Genomic DNA, 19257 nt, shown 5'->3' with positions numbered 1-19257 from the left:
AAGAACCATTTAGGTGCCTGAAGATGCTCAGGAGTTTGAGTGATGGATGTAACTTCTGAAACACAGAACAGAACTATAGAATGGTTTGGGTTGGAAGGGACCTTAAAGATCATCTCGTTCCAGCCCCTGCTGTGGGCAGGGATGTCTTCCACTATCCAAGCTGCTCCAAGCCCCATCCAGCCTGGCCTTGAACACTTCCAGGGATGGGGCAGCCCCAGCTTGCCTGGGCAACCTGTGGCAGGGCCTCACCACCCACACAGGGAAGAATTTCTTCCTAATATCCAATCCAAACCAACTCTCTTTCAGTTTGACACCGTTCCCCTGATTGTCCTGTAACTCCTTGCCTTTGTCAAAAGTCCCTTTCCAGCTCTCCAGTACCTTTGTCTAATGGAAGGCCAGAGTATGTTCTCCCCAGAGCCTTCTCTCCTCCAGAGTGGACAATCTCAACTCTCTTAACCTTTCCAAATAGGAGAGGTGCTCTAACCTGTAATGGTCTTCATGGTGCTCCTCAACAAGAAGCCTGGCAGCTGGTGGTGTCCCACCCTCCCAGGCATGGCTCTTCTTCCTCGTCCACATCCTTTCTTGTTGCACCTTAGCACTGCCATGGGCTCAAAGGAACCTGTTTTTCCCTCCTCTTCTCCCTTCCTTCCCCTCAGGCCAGCAGATGAGCCCAGCCGAGAGCCCAACCCCAACATCGAGTTAACTTGTTCCTCCCTCGCCTCCAAGGGCAGCCGAGACTCTGGTGCCAACGGCCCCGTGGCCAAACCCACCTCGCAGGACGCCCCCTCGGCCATTGCTATCACCAACTTCCTCTACGGCGTCTCTCTGCCCGGCCCCGTCGCCATCGACCTCAAGCAGGAGGCGTCCTCGGGCCTGCCCGGGCCCACGGCGGCGGCGGGCGAGGCGCTGCTGGCCCGGCCGGCGGCAGAGCTGAAGGTGCCTTCCTCACAGGAGTACAGCGACTGCTGTGGTAATAGCCTGGAGTGTGCTCTCCCCTCAGGCCTGGGGCACTGCCCAGCCCTGGCCCTGCTAGGGGCTGTTGGAATTCCTGGGATGAAAACCAGCCTAGAGCTTGGCCTGTGTGGGAGTGAGCAGAGCCCCTGCCGTGCTGCACTGCCACAGGCCTTCCCTGGGTGCCTGCAAGTGGCAGGCACACCTTTGGTTTTGCCCCAAGTGTCAGGGCACACCTCTGGTTTTTGCCCCAAGTGTCAGGGCACACCTCTGGTTTTGCCCCAAGTGGCAGGCACACCTCTGTTTTAGCCCCATGTGACAGGCACACCTCTGTTTTAGCCCCAAGTGACAGGCACACCTCTGGTTTTGCCCCAAAATGACAGGACCTGCACCACCGGGCCAGAAAGGCAGCAAAGGCCAGAGAGGCACCAGGCCAGAAAGGCATCCCCCCAAAAGGGAATGGGGATAGCAAGGGTTGGTCTGGCCAGCACCACAGCAGGTGTCACAGGCCAGGGTGCATGGAGGAGAGCCAGAAGGGGTGGCAGGGGACAGCTCTCAGGGTGTTGTTGTGGTGTCTGGAGCATGGATCAGGCTCTCATCAGCCCTTTCTCCTTGTCTCAGGTGTCACAGGCCAGGGTGCATGGAGGAGAGCCAGAAGGGGTGGCAGGGCACAGCTCTCAGGGTGTTGTTGTGGTGTCTGGAGCATGGATCAGGCTCTCATCAGCCCTTTCTCCTTGTTTCCCCTCTTGTCCAGGACAGAAATCATCAGTCTCCGGAGGTCCCCTGATCCAGAATGTGCACTCATCCAAGCGCATCCTCTTCTCCATCGTCCATGACAAGACAGGTCTGTGTCCTGCTCCAGCATTAAGGCAGCCTTCCTGAAAGGTTTCCCCTCACCACATCTCTCCCCAGCAGTCTCCCAGCCCTCTCCACACTCTGCAGGGATCTGGCAGTGCTGGAGGGGATGCATCTCACACTGGAGCCAAGACCACCTTCTCTACTCCAGTCCATCCCTGCCATTCCAAGATGCTGCTAGTGGTCCTTGAGCACTGCTGGCTGGCTGGGAATTCCATCTCTGCTTCCTGCACAGGGAACCAAGGCATGGCTTTGGGAAAGGCTGTTTGCCCCAGCTGCAAACAGCACATTCCTGCTGAAAACTTGGCATTATTTCCAAATTACTGAAAGCCACGAGTCCCAGTGGGATTCTGCAGCAGTGCCTGGGGGGATCAGCAGTGAGGAGGGGACTGCCATTTCCTTACCTCCACTGCACCCAAGGGAAATGCAGCCTAAAAACCCCTGCCTGTCTTGAAGAGGAGAAAAAAATATGGATGGGAAGGTTAGGAAAGAGGAGAAGACAGAAAGATCCACTTGTGAAAGGGCTGTACCTTTCAAGGGTTCATTCCAGGTGAAGTTGGCTCTGTCCATGAGGGTCTTTCATTCCAGGGCTGAGAAATTTTATGGGGTCATTTCTTGGGAATTTGCACATGCCAAGGCGAGTGCTTAGGTCAGGGGTTGGAGAAACCCAGACCTTATCTGCCAGCCTGGCAAAATTCTCTCAGGAGCAGGGAAATAATTTTTAAAGTCTTGTTCCTGCTTTGCAGCACTTTGCAGGAGAAAAGTGCATCTGCTGTGTATGAACCATATGGAAGTTTCTTATTTCTTGTATTTTGTTTTGATAGATAAGTGGGACAGTTTTATAAAAGAAACTGAAGACATCAACACCCTTAGGGAGTGCGTGCAAATTCTTTTTAACAGCAGATATGGTGAGTAGGAGTTAATATCCCATTATGCATCTGCAGTGCTTGTGGATTGCATATCATTATATAGCAATCATTTTTGTTCCCTAACACAGCAGCAGAAGCCATATGCTAGAGCTCCCTGCTCTTCCTAACACATTTAGCTCAGCAGCTCCCAGTCTCCTGAAGGTTATGTCAATATTTCTGTTTGGAGCCCCACACCATAGTCAAGGAATTTATAACTGGGCTGTAAAACAGCCCTGTCTGGGAATGTGGCGTGCTGGATCATAGCACTTGGGCACCAGGAGTGGTGGCATGTGGCCCTTTTACATACATGTGGCAGGTAAAAAGAAGGTGGTTGTTGTTGCAGCTGCTTTTTTCTCCATCTGCATGGCTTGCATATGTTGGTGGTGCTCCCTTTGACATGGGCAGTGCTTTTGGTGTAGCTCCTGAGCATTTGGGCAGGTGGAAGCTTGGGAAATCACTTGGGGGCTGGTGGGTGCTTCAGCTGTGCCATCCCTATCAGGCTGTGTAATTTGTGAGTTACAGATGGGCTGTAGATGTGTGCTGTGTCACCTGTGAGTTGTATATGGGCTTGAGACAAGCCTTTTAAATTGTGATTTATAGATGTGGCACTGGAGTGTGTCCAAAAGGTAACAGAGCTTAGGAAGAGTCTGCAGCACGAGCCTGATGAGGAGCAGCTGAGGGAGCTGTGGAGGCTCAGCCTGGAGAAAAGGAGGCTCAGGGGGGATCTTCCCACTCCCTACAATTAGCTGAAGGAGGCTGTAGCAAGGTGGGACTCAGTTTCTTTTCCCAGGTGACAAGTGATAGAATTAAAGGGAATTGCTTCAGGCTGCTCCAGGGAAGGTTTAGATTGGACACTGGGAAAAATTTCTTCACTGAAAGGATGGTCATGCACTGGCACAGGCTGCCCAGGGTAGTGATGGAGTCACCATCCCTCGAAATGTTCAAAAAAGTATATGGACCTGGCACTTGGGGACATGGTTTGGTGAACATGCTGCTGCTGGGTTAACAGCAGGAATCAATCTTAGAGGGTTTTTCCAACATTAACTATTTTATGATTCCACATGCTGTGCAGTTTGTGAATCCTAGAGCTCACAAACCTGCTGGGGTGGGTCACAAGGAGTTTGGGAATGATATTTGGGAGTTTGGGAATGATATTTGGGCCAGCTCACTCCTGGTTTGAGCATCACTGGGCATGTCTGGGAGTTTTGAAGACACTTAGCTGTGTTTACTGCTGCTTTCCTTTTTGTCCCATTTCCCATGGGAGAGCTGCTCCTGGAGCTCTCTTTCTGGGACAAGCAGAGAAGAGGGCAGAAGGCATTTGCTCTGCTTGAGTTCAAGCCCTCACACCTTTGTTTTAGCGCCTGTAAAAGACAAAGCACTGGTGTAAATGAAAGCCATGTGTTCATCTTGCAGCTGAAGCCTTGGGGTTAGACCACATGGTCCCTGTGCCATACAGGAAGATTGCCTGTGACCCCGAGGCAGTGGAGATCATTGGCATCCCAGACAAAATCCCTTTCAAAAGACCTTGCACCTATGGGGTCCCCAAGCTCAAAAGGATCCTGGAGGAGAGGCACAACATCCATTTTGTCATCAAAAGGTGGGTGGCAAGGACAGCAAAAGAAAGTGTATGGCTCAAGGGTGTCAGGGATTTGAGCTGTGCTCCCTCCATGCTCACAGGGTTTGTTTTGACAGCAAAAACTCATTTCACCCTCTTTCATAAGACAGCTCTTTCTCCCTGCAAACCCCTGGTTTTCATCTCTCTCCCTTTCTGCCAGGATGTGGCTGAGCTGGCTGTACCATGATGACCCCCAAGCTCTGCCACCCTGTTTTAAGTGATCATGGGCACCAAACTGCCAATGCCACCCCAAACATTTGGCTACAGCACCTTCAGTGACATTTGGTGGATGGGAGCAATGCCCCTGGGTGCAGGGAGGAACATCCATACTCTCCCAGGGATTCCCATCCACCTTATTTTTCACTGATCACTTGTGCACATCCTCTGTATCTGGTGATAAGAATCCAGGTGTCTGCCTTTCCACTGGGTAGGAGGAGTGGATGTATTCCTAGTTATCACTGTGCTGTGCAATCTCTCTTTGCTTCTCTGTCAGGAAAATCTGCTCTATAATACATTGATTTATCCAGTCCCTGCCTGTGCAGCACTTGTGTTGTTCCATGCCTAGAGGTGTGAAACTACAGCTCAGAAAAATCCTGGACAAGGCTCCCAAGGGGGCTAAAATCACCAACACTGATGGAATTCAGGCATCCTGAAAGGAATTAGCTTTCCTGATGTCACTTGGTAGAGAAGCCACTTTGTCCTGCTTTGTCCAGGCTGGATCAGGCTGTGGGATGTGGCCTGGACATATTTTGCTCCTATGAGCAAAGTTGTGGGTACACCAAAATACAATGTTCAGGAGACAGGTGACATCCTGGTCAATGGTCTGCATTGGAAATTGAAGATCCAGTAACAGCTACTTTGGTCCCACTGTTTCTTTTTGTAAAACCAGCCTGATTTAATTGCAGCTTCATTTAATAAGTTAAATTAAGACGATGACTTATAAGCAGATTTAGAGGTGCTTTAGTTAAAAAGCATATGCCATAAGGTTACTTGGCTGCACAACAGGCTGAAAGGCCTTTTTTTAGCTGAAAAATTCATTCAGTATTTTTAGAGAATGAAAAAAATTACTAGTTTGACTTGGTTTAATGCTATTCATTAATTAAACCTCCAACTCAGTCATTAGCAGCATCTATTTCTAATTCTTTTTTCTTTCCATCTCTCCTAGGATGTTTGATGAAAGAATTTTTACAGGTATGTTCTCCAAATCCTTTGATTTATTGCCCACAAAATTAAAAGGTTATCCAGAGAAGCAGAGTTGAAATAATGTCACTGTAAGCAGAGGAAGTGCAGGACACAATGCAGTTAGGAGAAGGAGAAGCCTTGTCTGTGCCCTACACCAGGACATGCTGAGATTGCCTTTGCCTGGGATCAGTGCAAGCTCTATACTCCCCTTAAAAATTGAGTTTTGAACATTTGAGTGAGAATTCCTGGTGTGTGAGGCTGGGCTGGCTCCTGAATCAGGCTGAGCCACAGTAGAGGCAATATCTGTAATTTCAAGAGGAAGAAAATTACTGCTGTGTTTCTCACTGGTAAATTATTCTTTCTTTGACTTTCTTTGCTCTGTGTTTTTACTTCTTTTTTCTCTGAGCTGGAGAAGCCAGACAAATTCTTTACTGTGAGGGTGGCAAGGCCCTGGCACAGGTTTCCCAGAAAAGCTGCAGCTGCCCCATGCCTGGAAGTGTTCAAGGCCAGGTTGGACGGGGCTTGGAGCAGTCTGGGATTCTGGAAGGTGTCCCTGCCCATGGCAGGGGTGGAACAAGATGGTTTAAGGTCTCTTTCAACCCAAACCAATCTGTGATTCCATGATAAATGCTTCTTGGCAGATACAAGGTGACAGGTCCCCATGCTGTCAGACTCAGCCCACTCTCCAGCAGTGTCCTCATACACACCTGGAATATGGCATTGCATCCAGGTTTATCACACCTGGGTCCTGGATTGCCTGGGCTTGGCTCACGAGTAAAGACATGTTTTGGGGTGGTGTTTTGTTTTTTTCCCCCCTGAGCTGCCAACTGCACATGCTGGTAGCTCTCCAGACACCTTTTTCCCAGATATCTCTGCCAGCCAGGTTATCACTCTTGCCCCACTCAGCCCCAGCCCTGAGAGTGCTTCCTGAGCCTGGTGAGGTTGGGGCCACCCAAAACAGACTGGAGCCACCAGTAGAACCTGGAGGGGGTCCCACCTACATGGGAGATTTCTTTGTCTAAAGCTGGTAATGGCTTTTTTTTTTTTTTTTTTTTCTCAAGAAAAGGATTTTTTTAAGCTCTAGCCCATCCCCAAGGGATGGAGCACTGAGCTGTGTTTTGGGATGCTTGGATTTTCCTTGCATAGTGCCTGCATGGTGTCTGGGAGAGGCATCATGTACATCTGCACATCAGCTCCAGACCTGTGCTATGGACTTGTGGATTACATGCTAGGCAGGTGCAAGTGGATATTTGGAGATGAGGAAGCAAACCCAGCAGAACTGAGGTGGGTGACAGGCCCCACTCTCCTGACAGTTCCCTGCAGGGCTACCAGAAGCAAAACCCATTAAACCTGGCTCTCTGTGGTTTGTGTCAGCACATCAGCTTGTGCAAAAAAACCCTCATCTGCTGAGTCAGGAGGTGCCATTTCTGCAAAGACATTATTTTCTGAGTGCAGCTGTATTTTAAGTTGCCATTTGTGAAGTATCCCAAAGCTTCCCCATAAAGTTTTGCTCACCCTTTAATTAAAATACCCACCACTGCTTGGAAACCTATTTTTGTTACTCCCCTGGGTAGCAGTTTCAGGCAGGCTGTGCTGGTGCAAGAACAAGATTTGGTTCATAGAAAGCACAAATTAAAAGGAGCCTTTTGGACTGTCAGTAGATAAATAGTGTTTTTAAGGTTCTGTGTTTCTGCTGATCCTATTGCCAGAGTCCTGCCCTTTCTCACAGGCTGGAACAAAAAGAAAAGTGGTATCAGGTTCCCATAGATGGAATATGTTTTAGAAGGGTGAGGATACTGTAATGGTGCTTTGAGACCAGCAAAGGGCTTTGATAACAGCTGTTTAACAAGACACCTTGTGGTTTCTGCAGCCTCACAATGTAGTCTCACTCCCTCATTCTTCAGCTCTTTGCTCACTTCCCTGCCTGATTTTATCTCCTACTCTGCCTTCAGATTACTCTTACCATCTCCAAGGTCATTGATGAGGCTTCATTTCAGCTCCTTTCAGGCTGCTGAGGAATAGGGAAAGGAGAGAGGAAGGTTTTTATGGTGGCAGGTTGCTTCTGTCCTTCTCTGTGTCTCTGTGACAGAGATTTCTCCTGCTGCTTGGTGGGCTTGGAGCTGTGAGACAGGGCTGCCTGTGTCTGTGTTTTGCCAGGTTGGCATCCAGTGCAGCACATCCCCTGCCTTGGGACAGTGCACTCCCCACTTTGGGGCTTTTTTCTAGAGCAGTGGGATATTTCTGGGGTTTCTGACCTTAGTCCCTACCTCCTGGAACCCTTATCCTATCAGCCAGCCCTTTCTGGAGATGCTCTTTCCTGGCAGGGCTTCCCAGCACACACATAGTTATGGAGAGGTTTAAGCAAATGTCCTGCTAATATTTTAACACGTGAACCCAGTGGAATCAGCATCTTTGCAAGCAGGTGACACTTAAAAACCTGCTCCCCTACCCTGACCTCCGCTCTGGGGCTAGGAGGGGAACAAGCTGCAACATTGGCACCTCCAGCTGCTAATCCTGGTTTTGCTTCTCTCCCAAAACCCACCCTGCACACCTGACAACAGGAAGCAAATTTACCAAAGATCCAACCAAGCTGGAGCCCTCCAGCCCTCCCCGGGAGATCTCCCCCGATCCTCACCGTGGGGCCATGCTGGAACTGGGGGGGACCTCTCAGGCCAACAGCAGGTAAGTGGGACTTCTGTCCTGTTCCCTGTAAAGTGACATCCCTCAGAGAGTCATCAATGTGCACAGCAGGTTACTGATGTGTTCATCAGCAATGCCCAGTGGTGTAGGGGGATACAGCATGGGTAAATGAAGGTGGTACAGAATGTAATCTTATCCCCCAAAGAGTTGCAGCTGGACCAATTACTAAAGATTAGGAGCAGGCCTGATCTTAACAGGTCACACCTGTAGCCAATAAGAACAGTGGTATAAAAGAGTGGATTGGTGGGATCTGGAGTTAGATGGCTGCTGCAAGGACCAAGAGGGGTTGGTGCTTAGAGGAGCTGCCTGTGAGAAACATTGAGAGGGTACAAAACTCTGGAGATATGGAATCCTTGCACTATAATGGTAATAGAACTCTTGATATATAAGACAAGACAGTAGGTGCAGGAGGGTGCCATGAGTGTGATTCAGTAAGCTGGAGCATCAGGGAGATGTTGTCAGTCCATAAGGGGAAGGTGAGTGGCTAAACTGGTGCTGCTTTCCTACCTCCCTAAAATCCCACTGCAATGGGGTAGTCAGTCAGCACAGGAGGAGGGCAAGCAGCCCCCTCTTTTTGCAAGCCCAAAGTTTGGAATCATTAATTTTGAGCAAAACTGATAAAATGAGGGCCATGCCTGGGATTATCTGCTGGAACTGTCTCTGGTGTTAATGCATGACCTAAAGGATTTACCCTCAGCCCACACTGTAACAACATCCTGCTCATTAAGTGTTGCTTGTTTAGAAAGCTCACAAGGAGCCTAGCATTTAATGAGGGTGGGGTTACACAGTCCAGCAGGGCAGGAGATGTTTTATGAGAGTACCTCTTTCTGTTACAACTGTGCCGTGAGCTAGACAGGTCCAAAACATGCTGGCAGCACCTGTGGAGCATATATCACATAGCATACAGCTTTCCAACCCAGACTGGGAGATCCAGGAGGTGTTTGTCTCTTTATAGCCCAGTTTCCTTCATTCCTAATTCAGTGGAAGCAAGGTGTAATTTAGCCTCTAAAAGGAAGAGAGGCAGGGCAGCAGTTTATAGCATTATGAACTGCTATAAGACAAGGAACCTTCTCCCAGCCTTGCATCACACCAATGGAGTAAAGAATGCTCCTCAGCTTCTCTGGCACAAAGCTTCATTGCCCAGCACTGACAGCTCCACCAGCTGGGCTTCAGACAGAGCTGTGTGGTTGCTGAGCTGTACAGGTCAGCATGGGCAAATAAGGTAACTTGTCTTTGTCCCATCCATGACATCTCCTGGGCTCCTTTCCTTTCTTGGCTCTTTGATGAGATGAGCCTGTGACAGGTTGGAGTCTCTTCTGGTTCTCCCCAGTGCTGTTTCAGGTTTGCTCCCTTGGATGTGGCTGCTGCATGCCCCTAAAGCATGTCTGGGACAGCAGAACCTCAATGAATGAGCCTGGCAATATGGCCAGTACTGAAATATCACAATTTTGGAGGGCAGAGACCTCTTGAGCTGCCCAGTGTGCAAGAGCTGACATTTGTCTCCAGCTCTCTGGGTATCTTCAGCTTCAAAAGAGGGTTTGTGGGAGATTGATTTTATTTTCTTTCTCAGTAGGAGTGTTTCCACAGGAATGGGCCCCCCCAGGTCAGAGTCCTGCTCCAGGGAAAGTGCAGTGTCCAGTACTCCAGGAGAAGGGCCAGACACTGTGAGGTGTAATGCACTCCCCAGAGAAGCCCTCCCCCCAGATTTCCTTGGTGAAAGGTTTGCTCTGACCTGAAGTGGGAGAGTTTAAAACCCTTCCCAAGGCTCCCAGGCAGTATATATGCCTTCCAAACCAATGACCCCTTTTGCCTTTCCACATTTAGGAGCACCATTTCAAGAGCACTCATGGCTTGGTTTGTGGTTTGTTCTGGTGATGCTCCTGAGTGGGTTTAGGCAAGTGGGAAGTGCTTTTTGAAGATCCCTCCTGAGGCAACAGGATTTTCCTTCCCCCTGAAGGACCAGCATTGTGAAGGAGTGCTTTTTCCAGAGTGGAAGTGGTTCTTTAGGTCCCTTACTGCCAAAGAGCTGTGGTTGTCCTTGTTCAAGAGAGACAGGAAAGCACATGCATCCTGGGAATGCAAAATAATCTCATTTGGATGCAGAACAAGTTGTGTAAACTCCTGAGCATGTGAAGTTAACTGTAGATGGGAATTTGGGATAGTGCCCAGTTTTTCAGTAAAGAAAAGCTTTGAACAGAATAAATATTTACCAAATCAATTGATTTTTCCTTTCTCCCTATTTTTTACCTCCATGAGTAACCACACTGTAGTAATACTTATACACTGCTCTCTGGCAAAAAGGGATGGAGCCAGCCAAGTTTTGGGCTGAAAAACAACCTCTCTGCTGCAGTTCCATCCATGGGTGTCTAGAGGCAAGGCAAGGGTGCAGGACCAGGGTGGGTTTGAGAGCAAGGCTCATTTCCAGAGAAGCTTACAGACCTTGCAGCCATGGATGCTCTGCCACTGCTGGGGCTGTGGTGGCCCTGGGGACCCCTCTGTGATGCCAGGCAGCATTTCACTCTCCTGCCAGGGTCAGTTCACACACCACTGGGATTTAAGCTCTCTCTTTTCTTACACCATGACCACCTTTCTTGTCTGCCTTTCCCTTTCAGGTCTGAGAAGTGTAATGTTTCTGAAGGCTGTGAACCAGGTGAGGAATAATTCATTTTCTCTTGCAAGACATGTTATGGGGGGGCACTCTAGAGAAAGATGCCTGCAAAGTAACTTGAATGTGTGACTTCAGTTGCATGATTGCACCACAGTGCAGTTCTCTAAGGACTTTATCCCCATTTCATTGATGCAGAGAGGAAGGCTCTTACCCTGTGACCCTGGGGCCTAAAAATGCACACAAAATGCAGACAAAAATTGAAATAATGAGACTTAAGCATGTGCTTAAATGCAAAGCTAAGGGAAGTCTTCACTCTCTGAGTTCCTTTGAAAGCCACCCCTGAGAAGTCAGCAGTGTTGGTATTTTGAGCACCATGAATGAAAAGGAAGTGCTTTTCCACAGGTTTAGGGGCTTGGACCCATTGTAAACACCACACCAAGCCATGCTGTTGTGCCTCTCCAAGCTGCAAGCTGGGACTCAGTGCCTTGCAGTCGATCTGTCCCACCCAAAGTGGGGAAATTGATCTTGAGAGAAGAGGAAGCTGGGCTGAGGACTGTGGGCAGCCTCCTCCTGGGGCAGCTGGTCAGCACAGGCTTTCATCTGCTGGGGTTGAAACCACACTGAATTTCACCAGGGTTCAGCTGCTCTCATCTTGGTGTGATGCAGCTTCAGTCAGAATAGCGGCAAGTTCCAGGCACGAGTTTGGGAGCATTAAAATTGCTCGGAGCCACCCACTGCAGACAGCTCCTCTGGTGTCTCCACCATCACCCATTGGTGGCCCAGTTCATTTTAAGTGAAGAAAGCCAGAAATGAGCATTTCACAGGGTCCAGCTGCCAGTTTGTGGGCACCCACAGCTCCTCCAGCCAGGCTGTTTGCAGAAGCCAGGCCCACACGTGTCCCTTTGGGTACCTGCATGCCATGGGCTGGATGCTGCTGGGCCACTTGACTGAGGCCCTGGTGTTGTGGCAAGCTCAGCTGGTACTGAAGTGACAGCTGGCCACTGCCCTGGTGCTGTGTTGGGCAGATTGCTGGATCCTGTTGGTGACTGCCTTCCTGTCAGAACCCAGGACACTCCTCTGACTGCCTGGAGGACTCAAGACCCTGGCAGGGGGCTCAGCGACCTTGGCATGGAGTCACAAACACCTGTGCCTTTGATTTTAACCCATGGAAACAATTACCAACTTTGTATGAAGATGTACAAGCCACAAGAGTTTGAGTAGAATATGAGTGAATTTATTACAGGGTGAAAATGTAGAATTTTGGGGTTTTTAGAATGGGGGTTCAAGAGGCAAGATGGAGGAATCTGGGCATGTCCTGTCCTTCTTCTCCTTCTTCTTCTTAGCCTCCATCTTCTGCTGTGATGGTGACACTTCTGGATTGGTTGAGAGTAGAGCCAGACTGTCTAACATAGGTGATGGGTATTGGGAAATTATTGTAAATAAAGCACACACAGTTCTTAGTATAAAAAGCCAACAGCACCCCAAGGGCAGGGACTGTGCCACAACCCGACCTGCTGGACAGATCTCAGCAGGTCAGAGAAAGAATGGAACAGATAAGAGAAGATAAACAACCTTGAGAACAAGAGCCAAGGAATCCTGACTTCTTCGGTCTCGGGGCTGGGAAAAAAAGAGATTTTGTGACACCTCGGGGTCATCTCAACACAGAGACCTCGTCACCTTCCCTTGCCTTTCCCCATAGGTACCTCAGGAGAGCTAGGTGGGATCAGGCAGATCAAAATCGAACCAGACGAGCTGAACATCATCCAGATCACCGTACCAGGTAGCTGCTGGGGTACCTCTGGGTGCAGTGCTGCTGCCCAGGCAGGGTTCATGTTTCAGCATCATGTTTCAGCATTTTGCTTTGAGAAGAGGCATTTGCAGGGTATTTCCCAGCATGTAAGGTTCCCTCACGTACCTGCAATGGTCTTCCTTGGCTGACATCTTATTGAGGCTTCCTGGGAGCGTTGGAAGGTGTTTTAGGGCTCTTTGTTGTTTTTCTTTCTCCTTCATTGTTGTCCTATCTTGCCTCTCCCCTGGAGAAAGTGAGCCTGGTTTGCTGCTTTTCTTCATGTGGAGGATCTCAGGTATTGAGTACAGGATGTTTTTGAAGAGGTCCTTCATTTAGAAAGCCAGCCTGGTTTTGAAGAGTTCATAAAAACTAATAGTAGGCAGGTCTAATAGGTCTGATAGTAGGCAGGCTTCATATTAAGCACATGCTAAAAAAGTGTTGGAATTGTTGACATTGATGGGGGAAATTCCCCCCATTTCTGCCCAGAGAGGTCAGTGGCAATGGGTTGTGATGGAGATGACATGCTTGAGGGGCAGCTGGGAGAGTCAGTTTTCCTGTCCTTACCTGTCCTGGACAGTGCAGCAAATGGTAGGATGATCCTCAGGGTTTAATGAATGGATTGTTAGCAGTTTGCATTTTCAGTGTGCTTTACAACCATTAATTAATAAGCTCCACAGAATGAGGGCAGCATCACAACTCTAAAATGCCTGAGGGTGAGTGAATCTGGGGACAGCAGTGACACCAGGCCCCACCACACCAGTTGTTGCACCTAAATTGTAGCAGTCCCCTTAGTAAGGTGATAGTTGAAGAGTCTCTTCATGATTGGAGTAGAATGGACTTATCTATGGTTACTAGAGGGAAAGGAGAAGGAGCAAGGTATAGTGGTAGATCAAACAGTTTCTTTTTCAACTTGGCAGCTAATGGAGGAGAAGAAAGTTGACATATGGTAAGCTGGAGGTCCCTGGGAGGAGTGGGAAGAATTTACCCCTTGTCCAGTGCCAGGGAGATCATACCTCAAGTCCAGAGTCCACCTTTTCTTGCCTTATTTGAAGATTGAGTTGAATCAGAGGGAATACAGCTGAAGGCAAGGAGGAGGAGTAATAGAAAAGAGATGCTCACCTACAGGGAGAAATTGGTGAAATTTGGATTATTTATCCTGTGAGGTCAGAAGCAACCTGATTGAAGTACATAAACTAGTTGAAACTTCATTTAAAGCTGAATTTGGGTGGGTCTTTGAGGATATTGGACAGCTTAGCACTTGGAGAGACAGGTTTAATGTAAGGGAAACCAAAAGAGGGTTGATTTTTGTTGAGAAAGGCAGCATTAGTGGAACCCTTTCCTACCCCATGTAGTAGCTAAATCAAGCAGCATCAGCTTTTTAAGTCAAAATTGAGTGTCTAGATGGAATTAAGCCAAGTAAATAATTTGAACCAGTTTTGTTCTTCACCTTCTGTGGAGGTTAGGAAGAGATTTTTTCTTCTTTCAAGAGGTCAGGTCTGTGTCAGGGATGAGCTCTGGGTGGTTCTGGGAGGAGGAAGGCAGATGCATCCCCTGAGCATCTTCTGGTGATATGTGGGGCTCCTGGGAGTGGGGGGCCCTTTGCTCAGTCCTTGCTGATGGCTGGGACCCTCTGAAGGCTGTTTTGGGGACAGTGTCTCACTGGTGTCAGAACAAAAGGTGCCCTGGGTTTTTGTCCGCAGACCGATCCCCTGCCTCGGTGGAAATGCATGACCCAGTGCCCACGCACGTGGCCTCAGAGGAGTCAAGATACATCCTGGAAACAGGAACAGGTACCAGAAGTGAAGCATCTGGGAGATTGCAGGGTAGTAGGGGTGTTCATGCAAGTGTCAAAAATGAGTGAATCCATTTATGATGCCACGTGCTGAAGTTTGAGACCCAGTTCCAGAGTCTTGGCCTCAGTGAGGCCAGCTGGGAGCTCTGATGGACTAACTGGTGGGTTTTCTGCATCAACTAGTGGGTTTCCTGGCACTGCTGCTCCTTCCCATCCTCTCTCCAGCTCCAGCATACTGCAAACCCAAGCCCCTTTGCCCAGTGCACGCCTGGAATTTACCTGGGGGATCTATGCTGGCCCTGTGGCTGCCCTTGCTCCTGCTGGGTCTCTCTCTCCCAGGGAGCCCATGCCAAAGGGTGGGCAGCCCTCTTGTATGGAAGCACTGGGTTTATCCTGCCAGTGCAGCTCTTGGCATGCTGGTACCAGCCCAGCCTCTGCTGGGACACTTGCTGAGAGCTTAGTGAGGGGAGGGAGCAGTTGAGGGGCTGCAGGACACCTGGAGAACCCCTGCTCATGTCTTGTCTGGTTTTGCTGCTGCTAACCCTCTTCTTCCTTGGCAGAGGCAGAGAAGGGGTCCAGTGAAGAGTCTCGACACGAAGAAAAGGAGCTGGAGGGATCAGGTGAGTGTTTGGTGAACTCTGAGCATTATTGCATGTTTTTGGAAGGCTGGATGCACACAGATGTGTTTTAGGTTGGGTTTTGTGAGTTTCCTATGTTATCAGCAGAGCCTTCAGCTTTTAGCCTTCAAAGCCTCTGCCCATAGAAGGGCACCATTGTGTTCCTGGGCTCTGTCCTCTCCTCTTGTGCTTGAATTTGCTTTTCTCTTTTTTTTTTTCTTTTATTTTCTTTTTTTTTTGCTCCAGACTGCTAGCGTGGCTCTGTAGCAGGTGCATCTTTGCCTTCCTTGTTAAGAGATCAGTTTGGAGGCTGCTGACAGAGGACTAGCACTGATTTGAGGGCATGGAGAGTGAATGGCTGTCTCTCCCAGAGGTCAGGCAGGGCTGCTCACCTGCACAGTGCTTGCCCTGGAAGCAGCTGGTTGCTCAGAGCATTTCTCTGTATTCTTGTTTGTTTTTTGGTTTTTTTGCAGATGGTATAGGGGACATTTTAAGTCATTTGAGGAAACAAGTTGAAATTTTGTTCAACTCGCGCTACGGTAAGATAACATTAACACATGTTCATCATGCCAGCTGCTGGCTTTGTCATTGGCCATTTCCAAACCAGCAGCTGAGTGAAGGTGCAATCTCATTTGTTCATCTGCTGTCTGCTGGGCTCACAAATGCATTTGAAACCTCCTTCTGTCTTGTTATTGCAGCTCTTTCCCTTGATTTCCTTAAAGTTGTTTCACTGGCTGCAGCCCAGGAATTGCTGCCTTCATCCTGCAGAGGGAAGGTCCAAAGTAGTTCCCCCATCACTTGTTTGAGTCTCAGAGAGTGTTTTCCACCCACAATGATCATTGCATGGCTCAGCAAAGCTGGTGGCACCTTGGTGGTGGGGGCTGGCACTCAGCATGCTCTGCTCACCTCTGCTTAGAGAGGTTATTTATTTAACTGAGAAGAAACACAAGTGAGGTCACAGATGCGTTTTTGAGAGCTGGCACACAGTGTTTGCCACTTATAGGACCAGGATATGTGGCTCTGCCTGACAATCCTCAAAAGCTGGGGGCACAGCTGAGCTGGTAGAGCCCACTGTGAGCAGGGAAAGGAGATGAGCCAGGATGCTCTCAGGCAGGGCTGGGCACATCCATTGGAGCCATGGCTCCCAGTGCTCCCCATGTTACCACAGTAACAGGCTGAGAGTCCACACTGATGAGGTGGGGTTTTAACCTTGCTGTGGTTTGACACTGGCCAAACACCAGATACCCACAAAAGTTGCTTGTTTACTTTTGTTACAGTTGGGCAAAGGAGAGGGGGAAAAAAGTTAATGAAGGGCTCATAAGTTGAGATAAAGAATGGGAGAAAACACTCTAAGGGCAAAACAGGTTCAAATGTAAAGGTATAAAGTAAATTTATTATTAACAGAGTCAGAGAAGGATAATGAGAAGTAACACAAGCATTCAGAACATCGTTTTTGCCCCCCAGCCTCTCCCACCTTTCCACCAACAGTGCAGGGAGACAGGGCATGGGGGTCTTGGGCAGTTCATAATTCGAGCTCTTTTTCTGTTTGCTCAGGGAGAGGAGTCTTTTATCTGCTGTGCCATGGGGTCCCTCCCAGGGGCAAACAGTCTTCCCAAAACTGCTGTGGCATGGGTCACTCATCCACAGGGTGCAGTCTTTTAAGGCTAGGCTGCTCTAGCTTGGAATCAAGGGCCCTCTCTCTCTATTTGGGTTTCCCACTGGATCACAGCATTCTTGACATCCACCCATTCCAGCATGAGCACTTTTCTCACGGGATGTGAGTGGATCTCAGCATCCCCCATAGACTTCATGCCTTACAGGGGTTCAGTTTGTTTTACCACAGTCCTCACCATAGCTTGCAGAGGAGTCTCAGCTCTGATCTTGGAGCACCTCCTCCCCCTCTTTCATTTCCACTGCCCTTGCTGCTGCCATGTTGTTTTCCCTCACATGTCCTCACGTCCTCCTTTTCTCTGATAAGAAGAAAAACTGCTGCTTGTAGGTACTACTGCCTACAAGTTCCACTAATTCAAAGATTGCTGCAAGATCCCACAGTGCCAAGAGGTTGATTTTGTCCCAGTTCTGCACTGGGGAGTGGCCTGCCACATTTTCACTGTCAGCCATGTGTCCCCACTGCCATGGCGTGGGCAGTGCCCACTGCAGTGCAGTCTAACACATCTCTTCATGCAGGGCACTGGGCAGGCAAAGCTGCCCCTGCTGCCCTGCCCTTCTCACCTGTGGCACAGCTGCCAGGCAGGCATGGCTCACCACAGGCCTCTCCAAGGTGGCAGCAGCCACAGTGGCCACGGTGTCTCCCCACCCCGGGGGAAAACCTGCCCGTGCGCTGTTTTGATTTTCTTCTTAAATGTGTCATCACAGAGGCATTACCAACCTAACTGACCCCACAGCATGTCCATCTTCAGAGACATCTGAGATGGGCTCTGTCAGATATGGTGGAAGCTTCTAGCAGCTTCTCAAAGAAGCCACTTCTGTGGCCTTCCCCTGCTATCAAAAGCCAGGCTGTGCCGAATCAACACAAAGCTGTTTTTTAATCTATCCAAATAGCACTGCTTGGTGTTGGCTGTTTGGTTGCTTTTGGCAGTATTTAGCAGAGCAAGGGGAGTCCTCACCATGCTGGGCTGCACAGGCTGATGGGGCACCCCCAGGCACATTCCCTGTCTCCTCCCTTAGCAGAGGGGTTTCCATGGGGGTCTGGATGTGGGGTTCCATTGTGTTGTGGAGAGATGCTTGCAGCCTTTATAGGAAGGCAGGCTGTGATAATGTAGCAGATGCAAAAGCCAGCTCCAGGTGGCTGCATGGCTCTGTCCCTCATCTCATGTCTGCCAGTGTCGGGGACATCCCCATGAGGCACAAACTCCCCAAAAACCTCTTGAATCTCTCCAGCAACATACCATGCTGCTGTTGCTTAGACCCGACGTGGAAGTCCAACAAACTAATGAGATTGGGTCCCCCATGCAGCAAAAGCCATAGGAATATCAGAGCCAGTCAAAGTCCCCTACTCCAAGTTCCTGATGTACCCTGAGGACCTGTTTGTTGTGGGCTTGCCAGAAGGCATCCTGCTGCGCCGCCCCAACTGCTTCGGCATTGCAAAGCTGAAGAAGATCCTGCAAGCCAGCAACAACATCCAGTTTGTCATTAAAAGGTAAGGAGGGTGGGGTGGCTGTGCCTTGGGGAGCATGTTTGTGCTCAGAGCTCCTGCTGCTGTGCAGTGTCCTGGGGAGCACCCATCAACTGGTCACCTTAAATAAATTTGCTCGATTAGAAGCAGACAAGGGTTGTTGCCTTGTTGGAGGCAGCAGTGGCGTTGTCATCTCTCCCTTCGTGTCTTCTGGGTTTTTAACCTGTTTTTTCAAGGTTTTAGCCACCTCAGCAGGATGGGTGAAGAGGCCTTTAAACTTCAGCATTCCCTGATGTGAAGCAAGGACAGGGGCTGAGAGCCCTGGAGGTTTTCCTACAGAAAGTGGCTCCAGCTGAGGTCCAGATGTGCATATGTGCACTTGGGATGCTGCAGACATGAGGAAAGATGCTGACCCTGTGCTGGGGAGCCATAAGAACTGTGGGAGGGCTGTGAAAAGCCACAACCAATGTAATGCAAGAGCATTGCCCTGATAGACAGAACAGATCCAGCAGAGGTGGATTTTAAGATGTCTTGGGTATTTCGGGGGCAGTTTCTCACCCAAAAGTTTTCAGATGACTGAAACAGAAACTAAATATTGGGAGCGTGGAGATTTTGTGGTGTCAGAACAGCAGCTCTCAGGTCAGCCCAATCATATTTTGGGGTTTCCTCCTGTCCTGATCTTAGATCCATTCCTTTGTGACTCAGCTTCAGTGCACCTTGTTAACTAGCCCTACTGTCACCTCACTATGCAGCTTTAGTATTAGGTACCCAAATGGCAATTTTTGGGGTCAATTTTATGTTGAAAGAAGCACAGCTTCTCCCATCCTTAAGAAATGTTCAGGACCATATCCACTGAAAGTCTGTAGCTGCTGACTTAAGCTGCTCAGTCATCACCTGCTTAATCTCATCCCAAGGAGAGACACATCAGCTCATTGAAGAGCCTGTCAGCATGAAAACTATGTCCAAAGTTCTCCTCTGTGTTGGAGGACCTTTTAAATAGCATTAGCCAGGCGGAGTGGATGGTTTGTGGCTGTAGGAGTGGTGTCCTGAGGATGCTGGAGCAGTGTTTTGTCCCTGCCAGGGAGGTCACTCACATGCCCTCTG

At 49.3% G+C, this 19257-nt stretch overlaps 1 protein-coding gene across 8 annotated transcripts in view; it reads left to right on the top strand.

Annotated features, from left to right (window-relative positions):
- The window catches only part of GTF2IRD1 (GTF2I repeat domain containing 1), a 71044-nt gene that overhangs the window by 30784 nt on the left and 21003 nt on the right, over positions 1–19257 (top strand). For 7 of the 8 annotated variants that reach the window (XM_066563342.1, XM_066563339.1, XM_066563338.1 and 4 more), the window contains exons 6-17: positions 657–970; positions 1706–1795; positions 2631–2714; positions 4128–4311; positions 5495–5520; positions 8073–8193; positions 10824–10861; positions 12519–12599; positions 14309–14398; positions 14961–15020; positions 15491–15556; positions 17994–18177. In XM_066563342.1, coding sequence (XP_066419439.1) covers positions 657–970; positions 1706–1795; positions 2631–2714; positions 4128–4311; positions 5495–5520; positions 8073–8193; positions 10824–10861; positions 12519–12599; positions 14309–14398; positions 14961–15020; positions 15491–15556; positions 17994–18177 — 1338 coding nt within the window. The remainder of the gene's footprint in view (positions 1–656; positions 971–1705; positions 1796–2630; positions 2715–4127; positions 4312–5494; positions 5521–8072; positions 8194–10823; positions 10862–12518; positions 12600–14308; positions 14399–14960; positions 15021–15490; positions 15557–17993; positions 18178–19257) is intronic. The other variant, XM_066563340.1, reaches the window with a different exon arrangement.

This window comes from Molothrus aeneus, chromosome 20, assembly GCF_037042795.1.
Source record: "Molothrus aeneus isolate 106 chromosome 20, BPBGC_Maene_1.0, whole genome shotgun sequence".
Lineage (NCBI taxonomy): Eukaryota > Metazoa > Chordata > Aves > Passeriformes > Icteridae > Molothrus > Molothrus aeneus.
This window is presented reverse-complemented; position numbering and strand designations above follow the sequence as displayed.